Source organism: Falco punctatus, assembly GCF_963210335.1.
Source record: "Falco punctatus genome assembly, chromosome: 2".
Classification (NCBI taxonomy): Eukaryota; Metazoa; Chordata; class Aves; order Falconiformes; family Falconidae; genus Falco; species Falco punctatus.
This window is the reverse complement of record NC_137581.1, coordinates 89008038-89024346: the sequence shown is the minus strand read 5'-3', so window position 1 is coordinate 89024346 and position 16309 is coordinate 89008038. Positions and strand designations below refer to the sequence as shown.

The 16309-nt window shown below is 37.9% G+C and overlaps 1 protein-coding gene across 2 annotated transcripts in view; it reads left to right on the top strand.

Moving 5' to 3' along the window:
• The window catches only part of POLA1 (DNA polymerase alpha 1, catalytic subunit), a 215053-nt gene that overhangs the window by 12355 nt on the left and 186389 nt on the right, over window positions 1-16309 (top strand). The window contains exons 2-12 of one of the 2 annotated variants that reach the window (XM_080377635.1): window positions 442-566; window positions 1578-1674; window positions 2164-2244; window positions 3029-3144; window positions 3401-3463; window positions 4930-5028; window positions 6862-7057; window positions 7289-7463; window positions 8383-8561; window positions 11964-12076; window positions 12516-12632. In XM_080377635.1, the coding sequence (XP_080233761.1) occupies window positions 442-566; window positions 1578-1674; window positions 2164-2244; window positions 3029-3144; window positions 3401-3463; window positions 4930-5028; window positions 6862-7057; window positions 7289-7463; window positions 8383-8561; window positions 11964-12076; window positions 12516-12632 (1361 nt within the window). Of the gene's footprint in view, window positions 1-441; window positions 567-1577; window positions 1675-2163; window positions 2245-3028; window positions 3145-3400; window positions 3464-4929; window positions 5029-6861; window positions 7058-7276; window positions 7464-8382; window positions 8562-11963; window positions 12077-12515; window positions 12633-16309 lie in introns of both variants that reach the window. The other variant, XM_080377634.1, reaches the window with a different exon arrangement.

Genomic DNA, 16309 nt, shown 5'->3' with positions numbered 1-16309 from the left:
AGCCATCATGAAAACTGTTACTGCTTTGTAGCAATATAGGCCTTTTCTAAGTCTGTCTACTCCTGAGTTGTCATGGAGACATGCAAAATAAAAGGAGCTGGAAATTCCCAAGGAAAGAGCCGGGGGGGGGGGGGATGCTTTTCATCTAAGGGTTGATGAGATTTGAGAGGTGCTTTGGGAATGTAAGTGGTAGCTTCTTGCTGAATGTGAACTGGCACAAAGTCTGTTTGATCTGTGTGTCTGTCTGAGACCATGCCTTCAGTATAATTTCAGAATTGGCTTATCAAGAGCCATTCCTGACTGTGTGCTTTTAGCTAGGTAGATTTCAATGTTGGTTTTAGGCAAAACGGCAACCATCTACTAATACATCACTGAACACTGAAGTACCAAAGATAACAGCAGCTCATTACTGAATTTATTTCTTGGTTTTTTTAATTGCAGCTATGCATGAGTCTGGAAGTTTTGCAGCATCACGTTCTAGGCGTGAGAAGAAGTCTAGAAGAGGCCAGCAAGAAGCACTGGAACGTTTGAAAAAAGCCAAATCTGGAGAAAAAATAAAATATGAGGTGAAAATTCCTCATCTTTCCTTTTTATTAAAAAGTGAATGTGAGCCAAGATGCTTAACTACCCTTTATACATATCTAAAAGTTATGAGAAACACTGCCTTTCAGATCAGATTTTGTTTTTTTAAGGATGTATGTTTTTTGAGAATATAACTGTAATTGTCTTGCTGCTTTCTGGTATCATTTATTTCTTTCTGTTTTCAAAACAAAAACACTTTTATTAACTGCAAGTCAAACATGCTTGGTATTGCTTGATAACTATCCCACAGGGAAGGGGCAACTTTTAAGATTCAATTACGTAACTGACATTATGATACGAAGTACTTTTTTTTTAAACTTCAAGTTATTTTAAACTTTAAATGAATTTCACAGCTTTACATGACCAAAATCAATTCATATTGACATGCTGTGTTTCCACAAAGAAACCAGAATTTAAGTATTTAACTGGTATCTGATCTGTAACTGAAATCTGGCAGTGTAACATTGATACTGTCCAGTGAATTGTAATGCCAACAGGAAGTGACTTCTACATTGAGATGGATAAATCTAAAGAAGCCTGAAGTGTGTAGATTGTTAACATGCAAATTTACCCGGAGGCACAGAAGAGCTTCTTCAGCATTATGCTTGGACACATGAAATCATCTTCTGTTTCACCAAGTTCATCTTGGTGTTTGAGAGTAGAGCCAAAGGTCAGAAGCCTCCATCGCTAGGATTTTTATTTTTTTATTTTTTAAATTTTTTTATTTTTTGTAATATGAAATGAGCAGCACTGCGAGTGCTTCAGTAGATTTTGAATTTCAGGATGCTGTGATAATTTTAGAAATTGATAACCTGTCTTTTGTAACTACCAAAGAGGAAACTTAAACTGAATGAATAACTGTGCTTACTAGTTGTGAACAATGTAACAGTGTAGGAAACCATACATTTCTTGGGAACTTCTATGTTCTTACTGATGACCTATATTAATAAATAATTGTATGGGAACTGCTAATCCTCAGTGTACCTTAACTGTAGGTTGAGGAGTTCACAGGTGTTTATGATGAAATAGATGAGGAAGAATACTCGAAGATGGTCAGAGAACGACAGGATGATGACTGGATTGTTGATGATGGTAAGTAAGAATCATTTGGAGAGTTATTTTGATTATAGTGTTATAACTCAATTAGGCTTCACAATGTTCATAATTTGAGGTAAGTTGTAGTTAGTACATCCTTAAAAATTGTTGTAGAAGACAAGAAAGAGGTAAGCTTTTATATGGAAATGAATCTTTTGCATTGTTCTCATAGTAGTGTTTTAGTATGGTAATGAAAATATATTTCATTTAGAACTGTGTTTGAAATTTTATTTCCAGTTCTCAGTGATGTAACTTTAAAAAGTAGTACTGTAATTGATAATTTCTAATTAAACAGGTAGCAATATATTTAGTCTAATAGAAGATAGAGCTGAGAGTGCTGTAGGTTTTTAAACACTTTTTGCATTTATACATTTTGCTCTATATTAAAGGGGGCAAATGTTTAAATACGTAAAAGTTTTGATTATGAATATATTTAGAAATACCAGAATTTAAAATGCAAATTTTTAACAATTTGGTTTTTTACAGATGGGATAGGTTATGTAGAAGATGGAAGGGAAATCTTTGATGAAGATCTGGATGATGATGCTCTTGGTTCCAATAAGAAAGGTAGGCTGAACATGACCACTGTAGAATGCTTGCCAGTGGCTTTTAAAAGGCACCTAAAACGGGCAACTTTTTGGCATCAGTATGTAGTGAATATGGCCAAATGACATGTTACTTGGAGCTCTGTAATTTTATGCCTGTGACTGTGGATTTTGTTTAGCCTCCGTACTGCAGAAGCTAGAGGTCCACAAAATGTGGTAAAATCGCTGCTAACTGCTTCAACATGACTAGGGCAATTTTGCCAACAGTATTCTGTCAGATTTTCATTTCTAGGACAAATGCATCTAGGAACGATCTTGGTTTCCAAAGCCCGTGTCTAAAGGATGTGTGGTGTCTCTGGCCACTAAAATCCTGGCATGCTTTTAAGGATCTGGGATTAAATGATTGTGCCAACTTTTGTGAAGTTGGTGGCCAACCAAGAAATTACATCTGATGTTGAGAATCCAAGCCTAGTGCCAAACTCCTGGATACTTGTCTTTTTCTGGAGGTGCTTCCATGTAATGTATCTTGGTCCTTTTTCTGGAGTATGAACTTGAGTATGCAAAGTGAATCTCTGACATGACTGCGAATGATAGGCTGCTGATAGGGTTTTGCTTTTTTGTGTGTGTGCATGGCAGCCTTTATAAAGGTGGGAGCAAGTTAAAGATGTTTAGGCTTCATTTCAGCCAGCAGTGTAAAGGTGGAAGAAGTAGACTACCTCAGCTAGCTGTCTATTCCTGCTAATAAATGGACCCTTAAACACTGAACTTTTTGGATGTAGAATTCACAATTTTATATTTTTCTGTAGGAAAAGGTGGCAAAACATCTACGGTTGATAAAAAGAATGTGAAGAAAGCTGTGGTGTCAAAGCCAAACACAATTAAGTCTATGTTTATAGCCAGTGCTGGGAAGAAAAACACAGATGTAAGTGTTAACATGTTTGAATTTAAAGATTTCTAACTTGTTTGCAGTGTTTTAGTGGGAGTGGAATAAAGCGAGGGCTTATTTCAGTTTCTTGTGTCTAGCAAGACATAAACTCCTATTACAGTCTGTTGTCTATGGAGCATTCCTGTAAACATTGTTTGTGTTTTGTAGAAACCCTTTAGTCATTTGCTGCTGGTCTCCTGATTGGGTTTGCACATATAACTAAGAACTGTTTGGCTGATCTGTTATGTTACAGAAAACTGTGGACCTGTCAAAGGATGATTTACTAGGGGATATTCTTCAAGATCTTAATGCTGAAGTAAGTATATTAATAAAATCTGCTCGAACCATCATAATCCATTCATTTTTCTTGCTGTGGTATCAAGAAAATAAATTTCTTCATAAAACTAGACCATCTAAGATTGATTTCTTCCATAGCACATGTGCTTGGTACATTCCATGTATGTATGCAGTCTACCTGTCATCTCCACCATGCAGAAGTTGCATGATTCTTTTAGTTTGATAAGCCAAAACTGCTGTGCCCTGATTAGACACAGTGTAGGTTCTACATCACATTAATAATAAACTAATGCAGCCTTCTAGGTTTTAGTCAGCTTGGAGTGAAACAAGACTTAGCTGCATCTGAATCATGTGTACCATATATGTTTATCACCATGCTCCAGCCAGTATACTGTAGGATATTTCCATCTGGCGTGTTTGGGTTCATGAGAGGAGCTGAGGGAGGACTGTTTCAGCAAATGATGTAGCCTGAACTTCTATCTGCCTCCTCCTGCTTTCCACGGTTTGCTACAAAGGAGCAGATTTACATCTTCTCAGCACTAGGAGTGTGTGCAAGGTGGCTGCCGTAGCAGGGTTGGACTGTTAAATGAGGCTGTTCCTCATCATTAATGACTTCTCAATGAGTTTATGTCCCTTAGCAGGATTTCTTAAAACTGATAGGATTGCTCACATGTAAAGCATGCAACTGCTGTAGTGGTGAGATGGTGAATTGAAGTATGTTGTATCATAAAAAGCATAGTGTGTTTTTACAGAGCAGTAAGAGGGGTGTAGGTCAAGTTGTTCTCTTGGTTTTGTGCGCTTGCAATTTTATTCCTCCCTGTGGCATCTGAGAGTTGTAATATGTTAGGCTATCAAAAACCCTCAAATCATTAAGCAAATGTGTTTTAATGCTGTCAGATTTTGTGGAGCATTGATTAGGGAAAACAATGCTAATAATTACACTATGGCTTGTATTTACTTAAACAGTAGTTAGGTTGGTTTTTTTGGCTTTGTTGTTTGTTTTCTAAAATGTCTCTTGTTATTAGCTGTTGATAAGTATAAAGTATCTGTACATGTAGATAAATTACAATGGGTTTTCCTCAAGTGTGACAGTGCTGAAAGAGCACTTTTGCCTTTCTAAGACATGTGTGCTCAGTACTACTGTTTCAGCAGACATGAGGAACATATCACCAGTTATTGTGATAGTCGTGCAGTAAAGGCGTGATTAGCTATTGAAATGCCCATTGTTTGAAAATTTTCACTTACTGATGACAGTTTTTCTCTCAGACTGTGTACCAAAAAAAAATCTAGTGTCTGTCTTCATGGCCTGATTGCTCAGGTAACTTTGTTTTTTTTTTTTTTTTATATGGCTGAGTTGTATGTCAGGAGGTGTGTTTTCTTGGGCAAATGAGGAATACTGATGACCTGCTTTTTCTTTGATGGAAAAAATTACTAACAGAGGCAAAAGAAAACACTAAACAACACCTCTTCGTTTTGTCACTTCAGACTGTTCAGCTAAGTCCACCACCAATTATAATGCTGAAAAGGAAAAGATCTGCTGGAGTATCACTGAATCCTTTCTCTGTGCAGTCCCAAACTCCTAAGGTAAAGGAAAAAATGAAAAAAGTTGTCATTCATAAGTATTAATCTGTGTTTTGATTGATTTGAATACTGTTGTCTTTGATTTCTGCTTTTAGAAATTACCTTTCTTGTTAGCTTCCTTAGCAACGTTACTGTGTAACTCCATGCATTTTTCCTCTTCCCCTTCCATGTTAGTACATAAACAGTGTGTAACTCTTTTTGTATCTTTAGTGTAGTAGGGGTAGGTAGCTGTTACATTTGACAGGTGAAATGTTTTTATAACATTAGGTGCATCACATGAAGGTTAGCTTTTGCTTTGTCTCTTCCTAAGAGTAGAAAACACCCTTGTGGTAAGGAAAGGATGATGGGAAGCAAAATAAGCAGAAGAAAGTGTGTGGGTGTGGAAAAGGTTAAGAAACTCATCTTCTGCAGAAAGGGGAAGCAAATGGGAAATTGAAGCTGTGGATAGAAGTTTACACTAGTGGAAGATTTGGGAGTGAAAAGAGGGATGGGCTGCTAAGGATGGAAGGCTAGCATTTTGTTAAAGAGTTCTGGTAAATGAGAAGGTCTTTATAGCTGGAAATCCAATGAGATATTTGGTAAGAGCCTGTAGAAGGCAAATGGAGTAGAGTAGATAAATCTGATTTGTGAAACCTTGTGTAATTGTGACATCAACTATTACGTTGAAAATAATCACCAGTGGCACTCATTTCAACAGCTGTGTTGGAGCCTAGAAGCAATTGAAAAAGAAAAAAGGGGGAAATACAGTAAGAAAGGATCTTTGTCTTTATGGTGCAAAATAGCGGTCACTTCTGTAGGAAACATTGAGGAGGAAATTAATTCCCAGACAGGCAGTTGAAGTGATAGCTTTTGTGGTCCTAGGAAGAGGAATTGGAGATTTTAGGCAATGAAACAGATGAATAGGATGAAGAATACAGCCTTAGAAAATAAATGGACATAAAAAGGAAGATAGCAGTGATGCTTTTTACTTCAGGAGACAAGCAGAAGTACAAGTAAATTCATTTGGCTTAGCTAACAAAAAATTGTTGGTGAAGGTAGTTTGTTTGCTTTCTGTTAAAGGTGAGTGAAGGGTTGGGTTTGTTGTCTGGAGTAGAAGTAGCTGAACTGAGATTAAAACAGTAGAAATGATTGTTTGTAACTATAAATTCTGTGTCTGTAAATAATAGCTTTCCCTGATGGTAAAGGTTTTGGCCCTTGCCAAAGGTTAAGGGTCAGCAGATGCAGAGACCTGTTGTTGGTCGTGGTGGAGGCTACTTCATGCACGCGTTCTGTAGCTGCTGTCATAGTAGTATCCTGTCTGAGAAACAAGCTCTGCTTACTGCCTCCTCAGAGTTTAGGCTTGCAGAGTGTGCTGAAATCTGATTTTGTTTTCCTTGCTCACGCTGTCATGTGTAGCATGAGGAAGTTCAATGGAGAAGCACTCTGTAAAGTGCCGTGTTGGCCTTCCCCAGTTGTTCCAGGCTCTGTCCCTGCCTGACATACATTGTCACAAACTCAGTTGACACAGGTAGAGGTTTTAATTTAGGAATGCTGTAATGCTATTTGGGAAAAATGGTGAAAGTAACCATGAACTTAATAAGATATCAGCCATGGTCTGTTGTAAGCTGCTTTTTAAAATCATAGTAGAAACACACCACAGCAGAAATTATGGTGTAGAATTTAGAGTTTGCTCTTGAGGGGTTTTAGCTGTCATGCTGCAAAATGTGTGGAGCTCTTCCTTCAGCCATGGTTACTAGTTCTGGAAATAGTAAGTGCTAGGATTTTTTCCCCCCCCCCCCTTTTTGCTTTTAAGAGTTTCTGGGTTTTTTTTTAATTCGTGGCTGAAATGTCTTTCAGGTAATCACCCCTGTATCAAAGAAAACTCCTGCTCATCTCAGAAAGGAAACTCTTCCTCCAGCTTCATTTCATCCTAAACATCCCAATTACACAGCAAAATCTGTCATAGTCTCTGAAAATGAGGATACCAAGTATGTGCAAAAACCTGCAGAAAATGGGGGAATAGTGAAGACAGTAGGAGAGAAAGCTATTGAAGGTATCAAAAAGAAGTCAAATCCCAGTTCTGGAAACTCTGTAAACATGGCATATTTGTGTTAAAACACTTCTTGGTTTATACTAGTTAGATGCTTAGATAGCTTAAATGTGGTATCTTGATTGTATATTAATACTGTATATTACATTCGTGCATACAGTATGTTATCTGTGCATACCGCTGTAGTATACAGTGTGTCATTTTAATGATTCAAGCCTTTAGTTCTATGTGCAGCACTTCCAGATGATGATCAGGGAATGATGGATTTTGATGAGGAGGACTTTGATGAACCTATGGAAGCAGAACATGTGGAAACTATACCTGAGACAGCTGAAAGCCTGAAGAGAGACAAGGAAATTCAAAAGGAGACAGAGCAGCTGGAATCAGAGAAGAAAGAGACATCTGTCTTGTAAGAATCTCTCTTTTTTTTTTTTCCTTCCACCAAGAAGCCTTTCAATATCCATAAACTTTCTATCTTCGTATTTGTCTGTGAAACAGACAGAATGATGATAATGCTATGCAATGGGTTTTTTGCAGTGATGTTAAAAATGGTAATGTTGAACATGCTGATAGCTACTGAATTGAAAAACACTTCATGTTTTTGGGATTTAGCACATGACAATGTAACGCATATTTCAGTACATTGAGGTGACTCAGTGTGGGTGTTGGAACAATGAATTTTGATGCCAGTAAGCAAAAATGAGGAATTGCTAATGATGCTTATTCTAAGCAACTGTGAAGGTATTTCATAATGTTAGTTGTAGGTAAAAGTATTATTGCTAGAAGTAATTTCACATGGTGAACAGCCATGTCTTTGGAAGTAGGAAAAATGGGGGGGGGTCCGTGTTGTGGGGTTTTTGTTTTTTTTGTTGGTTTTTTTTTTTTGTTTACTTGTTTGGAAGGATCTCGAATGCTGTGTTTCCATAACTTTAAACTGTAAAATATTTGTATGATCAAAAAGACTTAAATATTTAATGACTGAACAGGTAGTTTTGTTGAAATAATCTGTTGTTCCCACTGAGGAACTTGTGGAGATGGATGGATGTATTTGTTATGTAAAGGCTTAAATGACCAAGGCTGAAATAAGAGGTGAATGATTTTTAAAGCCTGCGTGTTGTGTACTGAGAGCCATACTTGTATGGCTCGGATTTCTTTTTTTTTTTTTTTTTTTCGGAAGAAATCTGATGAAACTCCATTATTGGCAATGTTGCTTGGTAGTGGAAAGAATGACAAAAGGTGTGAGAATATAGGGCTGAAAAAAAAGCAAAACAATGGTGGTTAGAGCAAAGGCACAATTTTACTTCTTGTTTCTTCTGCAAAACCTGCAGAAGTTGTTCTCTCCCAGGTGTCTCATGCTGGGACAGAATTGATGAGGATGAAGCCGATCTAGTAGTGGCAGAAGTCCAGCTGGACCCCAATCTCCTTCCACTTGTGAATGGGGAAGATGATGATCAAGTCTTAAGATTTTATTGGCTGGATGCTTATGAAGATCAGTACAGTCAGCCAGGTAACTGTTCAGTTAAAGGCAGTAAATGCCATTCTGATTCTTTTTATGTAACAGATTTTCAGACTTGCCTAAATTATGTCTAGATACCCTGTCTCTCCGGGCTTTATAACTTAAACGTTCATCTCCTGTTTTTCTGCACCTGTGTCCTTGGTGCCTCAGGGTACTGTGGCTGGGAAAAGAAAGAGTGTCATCTCTTGGTCTAGTGTAGTAGTAGGGAAGTACAAAGGGAGCTGCTAGCACTTCTCCATGTTGGTGTCCTGTTTGCTTTCTTAAAACCCTGTACGCTTCAGGATTAAGTTGATGTTTTAAATGTCTTACTCAGTGGTGAAATAACTAAGTGTGCTTTCTTCTTGGTTTTGGAAATGTAACTTAATTAGAAAGCCTGTACAATAGCAGTTGCACAATTTTGCACAAAGGAAAGGCCTCTTATCAAGGCAGGAAGGTGGCCTGAAAAATATAAGGTCTATCTAGATCCCTTTATTCAAACTAGATCTTGAAGATTGTCTTAGATTAACATCCCTAAGATATTTTGTGCAGTTGAAGTATGAATCCTAGCTCTCATAATCTTCAAAACTGTGGCATTCTGATCTCAGCCCTGACAAAAGAAGTCATGTTCGTATCTGTTCTAAGCACTTCCCATCCATCCTCTCATTTCACCAGCAGCTTTAGGATCTTGAGTTTCTAATTTGTGCTTCGTGTAGGTTTACCGGAAGGTTCTTCCATATGTTTTTGAAGGTTTTTTTGGGTTGATGCTGTAAACATTGAGTCAGATACATTTCTTTGTTACACCTTTTGTTGTGAGTTGGGATGCCAAACTTAAAATATGAGACTGTGCTGGGCTGAACAGCTTGGTGATGGGAGTGGTAATAATCATGATATCTTGATGAAATCAATGGCTCTAATATAAAATTGCTACTTTTGAAGACCCCACTATTGTTCTTTTTCCTTTTTTTTTGTCTTCTAAGTCAGTGGTTGCTGAATGGAACATAATTATGAAAGGATTTCTGTTCCTCGCATGCAAGGAGTGTTCTTTTCTCATTATGACTTTTTCAGGATTGAATAATAAAGACTGCACCTGTTTTCAATTAGTAATGTAGAAGGGAAAATTTTTATACTGCTTTTTGTTTAACATGTTCATGATCTTTGTTTATGCCTCATTTACTGTGATGTCAAATGCATTGCCTGAAGAGTAAATACTATAGCATAATCATAAGACACTTTCAAACTTAATAATTTTTTGGAGGCTTACTTTTCATAACTCTCTTTACTATCTTAGGCAGAGAACTTGTATCCTATTAACATTGTAGGAATTGTAATCCTATTAACATTTTAAAGAAATAATGTATAAACCCTGCCCTTTCTCTCCCCTCTGCAAGACATTTTCCCTGTCTCTTGTCTTTGCTTGCCTTTTGGTTCAGTGGCAACATGACCTTTCTTTTCACAGACTTCATGTTTTATAAGTTTTACTCCTATATTTCTGTTTCTTCTTTCCATAATCAGGCTTATAAGGGAAAGGGCCTGATCTCTCTTTCGTATCTTGGTTTTATGTATGAAGTGTGTCTGAAAACTTTGAAGTTAGCCCTGCTTTTATTGTGTGTGTGTGTGGGTGTTTGACTTGGTAACCTCCAAAGGTTCCTTCCATCCTAAATTACACTGATTCTGTGAAATCTAGGGATTAAGACCACTTCTTTGTCCATGCTAGAGTTGATTGAAGCTTGTCTTTGCAATCCAGGCAGCCTTTTACCGTGTTCTTTGACTGTCTCATATTTCATCCTTTCTACCTCACCTGCTTATATGTATGCCTCTAACAGGTTAACTTCTCCATATGCTTAATATTGCCAGCTGTTCAAGCAACCAGCTACTGTTTTGTGGTCTCTCCCATAGTTTGATCTTTCTGTATGATACAAACCTGATTTTTTTCTCCCTTAAAAAAAAAAAATTAGATTGCTGGGGATGCAAACTTCATCTTCCCTGTCACTTAGATCTGTAATTTGAGCTCTCTCTAGATCCTTTTATTAAACCTGTCTAAATCTTGAAGATTGCCTGTATGCTAAGACCTCTAAGATACTTTGTGCAGCTGAAGGTTGTATCTTTGCTCTCATCATCTTCAAAACCGCAGCATTTTCTGCCCTTTACAAAAGTAGTCTCGTTCACATCTATTCCAAGCACTCAAGAAACGATTTTTTTCTTAGGCTGTCACTCTAACTCTTATCATCCATCTTAGTGCATCCTCACTGATTTGTCTTTGAACTAATGGAGTAGGAAAGGTGCCTTTACATCTGATAGATCGCATGACAAAGATAAATTATAACTGTTAATCAAGGATTTGTGCATTGTCAGACGAAGGAGAAACGCAGGCTCCAAAATCTTCTTTATGTGAAGCACTGTTTCTGAGGCAGCCTCAGAACTGATACTTCTGATTTCATCAATAGTAGTGTACTGTAGGGAGTGTCTTTCATGTAACCAAATTCCAGATTATTTGGAGTTTGAAGGGACCTCGGGTGAAGCCAGGTTTTTGAGTTGTACTTGGAAGTTTATATTACTTACAAATCACAAATTGTACATGAGTCAGCTGGTTTTGTTCTATGTTATTTCAAAGTTTAATGTCACTTGATTAGTAGTTTGCAGCATTTTGTGCTAATGCCAAGTTCTCTGGCTCAGAGATGTGCATGTGTAGTAATGACATGGTCCACGGGGAAGTAAGTTGCACTAGCCTTGCTCTGTATAGGCTTTCTGAATATTTACCTTGGCTGTAACTGCTGTCTTAGCATCCAGGATTTCTTGCAGTGTGATACATCTTTCATTGTCCTTGTTTGTTAAAAATAGTCAGTTGAAAACTTTCTGCGGTTGATCAGCTTCTAGTTATTGTCTTTGGAATTTTTTTCTATAGGTTTTTTTATTAGTAGTAGAGTCTTGATCTCACAATACTAAAGTGTAGGAAAAATCAGTTAATTGTACTAGTCTAGCTGAAGAATGAAAAACTCTAGATAACGCAATTCCGGAGTGATTGACAGCACAGGCATTCTGCTTATCTTCAGCTTTCACTAGCTTCTCTCTTCTTCCTCCCTCTCTGCATGAATTATCAAACTGATGCAGGTAGAAATGGAATATCAGAACAGAATTCTGAGGCTGGCTCTATGATGCCATTTTGAATTTCACATATTAGGGTGTTAGTATAGTGATGGAGATAGAGGCATGAAGAACTATACAGGGATTGATTTGTAAAGCTGGTGTTTAAAACAATTTATAATGTGCTGATACATCAGGAAGATTCATTATTGAAGGACCTAAGCCAGAAATGGTTGTGTTTCCATGCAAGAATATGTAATAAGCTGCATTAAGCCACATTAAGAATGATTAATTTAAGAATTGCATATTCTTCGCTTTGCCCTTCTTCCTTAGGTGTGGTATTTTTATTTGGCAAAGTTTGGATTGAATCTGCAAACACCTATGTCAGCTGTTGTGTGACAGTGAAAAATATTGAGAGAACTGTTTATCTACTGCCACGTGAAACAGTAAGTATGTCTTTTAAGCATGTCAAATGTAAGTGCCTTTCATTCTGCTTATGGCAGGCTATGAGTTCTAGTAGTGTGTTTATGGGAACTGTTGAAGCCAGTGTTGTCTGATGTAGGTGGTAATATGTATCACATGTGAGATGCAGAGTAGAGTGTTGCAGCTTCCCCCTGACCTTAACTAACAACTTCAGACAAATTGTTACCTTTAGAATTGCTGCTTAGGAAATAAAGTTGTCTTGAAGTATTATTAGAAAGCTTAGTGCTTTTTAAACATTCTGTTTCAAATAATATTTTAGAATTTGGGTTTTCTTGGCTGATTGCATTGTAGCTTTCGCTTAAAGAACAGATGCGTGATTCATAATAGCAAAGCCAAATTCAACTTACTTGGTCATGTCTGCTGGCATTTTTTGATTTGTAAAACCTGACTTCTGTTTTTGAGGAAATGGACCTATCCACTGGCAAAGAGACGGAGACTCCAGTAACTATGATGAGTGTTTTCAAGGAGTTTAATGACTACATTTCACCAAAGTATAAGATCATGAAGTTCAAATCCAAGGTTTGTCTACAAGCATCCTATTTTGTCATTTTCTGTTGTTCTGGTTTATAAGGTGGTAAATCTGTTGAAACACTGTCCAGTGGGGAGGTTATACTGAAATGCAAACAGTGTAACTCCTGACATGTAATAAGTGTACCTGCTTGTAGAAGCCATCCCAAGTATCTTCCCAAATATCCATGCTCCTTTAAGAACAGCAAATCTGCAACGTGATTGTTCCACTAGAAGTTTAAACATACTGCTTTAGAAAATACTCATTCATTAGCTTCTTTGAAACGGGATTGAATGTCAAACTGTCTTGCTTGCTGAGATATTTTCTGAGAATACAGAACAGATAGAAGTTCTGATACCTAAAGCCTGGTATCAGACGGCATCAGCTCATGGTGTCAAAGTTTAAAATGAGAGATTGTGTTGTCCAGCATATAGGTCAGTACACTGGGATTAGACCATGTTTGCATTTGACCAGGTGTTGTATTGAACTTCTGTCCCTTGGCACGTCTTATCCTTCTTCTCACGCACCCTTGCAGATTTATCTTTTTAGAATGTGTGCTGTTCAGAGCATGGACTGTCATAGTGCATTTATACAGGAGGCAACAAGTTGTGAGAACTGTCATCCAGTCTCGAAACTGAATTGTAAGCCCAGAGCAGCCTACGGGCCATTTCTGTGTTCTGTTTGCTCAACAAATCTGTAAAAGAACATTGGAAAAACAAAATGTTGCTGTAATGGAAAATTTGCATGTACAGTAAAACAATACTGGCCATAAGTCTCAGGAAGAGAGCTGATAGTGCTGATAGTGTTGCAGGTTTGTACTGAATTAGTTTGCTAGTGTGAGAAGACTTTTTTTTTTTCATTTACATAGAGCGCTTGTCTTTTGGCAGGGACAGAGGTGGAGAGTTTGTGTGGGGAAAGGTGGCTAATATGCAAGTTCAAAGAAAAGATTGTTCAGACTGAAGTGCTTATGAACTTTTCTGTTTCTTGAAGTAACGTGTCATTAGTCTGGCAAAGCTGGCTTTCGTTGTCGTTAGTGGGTGGCGTGAAATCAGTTGGTAACTTTTGCCAGGCTGGCAATCTTGTGACTTCATAGGATTAATTCCTGAATAGTTGATCAGGAAATGGGAGGGCAAGAAAATGTAGGAAGAATGGAATTTAACAATATGCAAATGAGGGAAAATAAAAACAAGTTCATATGATAATTCAGGTTGGAAAGACCCTCAGGAGGTCATCTAATCAAAGCTAGAGTACTTCTGAAATTTTAAGCTGTTGAAGTGAAAATGTGAGCAGTGTTTCTCAAATGGCAAATTCATGCAAGACGTGACATCTTTTCATCAACATGCATTATTTAGTGCATTATTTACATCATTCAGGGAAAATGCATGTGCCATTACTACTTTGTAAAGCTTTTTTTGTTCTAGCTTATTTTCCCTCTCAAAACTCTAATGCAAATTTAGCTTTTTCAGTTGTCTCAGCGTTACTTCTCTTGTATAGTATATTATAACTTTGTTGTTACGTATGGAGATTGGAAAGGAATGCATTTAACAATGGGTAAAAAACAAGTTTGTAATAGCTCACTGTTCAAAGACCCTTTCAGGAATGGGGGAGGAATCTCAGGGCATATCAATTCCTTATTAAGAGGATACAAACACTTGTACTCCAGAAATGGAAGGAGGGGGAGAGGCCTTTCAAAAGACACAGATATGCTAACAGAATCTTAAGAAACATCCACCGGTTCCATGGTGTGCTAAGGAAGAACAGTGTGAGTGAGGTAATAGAGTAATATAGTTTAATGTTCAAAGATGGCTTTTAAAAACAAAGGTAAACCATATGCAGGAAGTATTTGAACTGTTGTTTCTGATGTTAGTTCGAAATTATCAAATTTTTAGTGAGTTTACACAGAGGTGGGAGTGAAAGACCCAGTGTGTTGTCTGGACCATGACTACAGTGCATCTGGGGGCCTGGAGTGTAACACGGGAGTGAACTCTAGCAGGAATAGGGGGAGTAGCAGCACTAAGGTACCGTTCAGATCTTACCTAGGATGTTATAACACTTGATCACCCTGATGAGAAAAGATTAACTTAAGTGACAACAGGTACAAAAGATGACAATTAGAAGGATGGGACAAAAGGAGAATCAGTTATACCAGAGATGGCTATGGAAGAGCTTTGATTTATTTAGCCTGGTAAAATGGAGAATAATGGTAAGACCTTTTTGCTCTCTAAAAACATTAAAAGGGGATGAGCAGCAAAAAAAGCTATTTAAAAGACAGTTTTAGCAAAAGAACAAATTTATAAATTTTAATTCATGAATATATTAGACAGGATAGTTGAGGGCACAGAGAAGCTCTGAAATAACCTACCAGAATTGTTTCTGAACAGTAAGAATTCAAATTCTGTTTGAATTCGTCAGACTTCAATAAACTGAATTTTACTGACATGGTAAAAGGCTATCCACCTTTATTTTGCTGACATAATTTTATGCTGATTTTGATAGTCACTGCCTCTTGGAAGAGTTTAATGAGAACTGGAGCTAGCAGGAGGCTGTGGCACTAGTAATGTGGGGGATAAGTGAAAAGAGAAGATTTGAGAGCAGGGCTCTGGGTTGGGCCTTTAGAGGATTATTCAAGGAGTATTACAGTAACTCAGCTATTCCAGCTTAACACAAAATTGACTGTGAACAAGTGGTACCAAATCTGGCCAGCATCTCTACAGCAGGGGGTCCTTTTGCTGTCTGCAAGGTAATTGTGGAAGTAGTGGGGTGATCCCATTCCTGTGGCTGCCTTTTCTTTTGTTCCTCTCTGAGACACCTCAGTTTGCCTGGTTATGTACCTTATAAATCTGTTTTTAATAAGGAGGAGTCATCTTTCTTTTCATTGCAGTCATACCACCAGACATGTTGTCATACAGCCCTTGCATCCGTGTTGCCATAGGGATGTGCAGGGCTCTCAAATTGAAATGGTGGTGGCACTCACCTGAGTGAATGCTCAAAAAAGTGATCTTTGCACAGTTGTGACTGTATGTGATTAAGAGCTAATATGCTTTAGAAGAACTCCCCTGTTCTGTGTTGTGCAGCCAGTGTTCCACTACTGTGGTGTTAAGGGTTGGTGTTTTGAAAAACTTAAAAGGCTAATGGCCATATTGCTCAGGTGAGCAGAGCACTTGTGAGCAATGCATTCAGAGTAACACAGAGTCTCAGTTTTGGCATAGTACTGTGAAACTCCTATTCTTCCATCATTAGCTGGAAATCAGAAAGGTGTTTAGCATACCTACCATGCACCCAAAGTTCTTTTATTCAGAATACCCGGCTTTGTGATAATGCGGAGCGAGCCAGTATTTATACAGAGACGAGTTGTTTTCTGCGCGTGTGCATCTTGGCCTTGCCAGAGCCAAACTTTGTCCCTGTGAACAGATACACTTAAGCCATATAATTTCCTCCTGCACCTGCTGCTAATTGTAGCTTCAATGGGTTGCACTGCTGCCAAGTTAGCAAGTCTTCACAAATCAATTTGAAAGCAGCCTTACTCCACTTAGGAACTTAGCAGCTAATCACTGCTGCTCATTTCTGCTTTCTGAAGGGCCACTTGAAGAGCAGATTACTCTGCAGCAAAGCATTCATTCACTGCAGTTATGACCAGACGCTTGTGTAATTGAGCTCAGCTCTGTGGAATAACACAGATGAATCACTG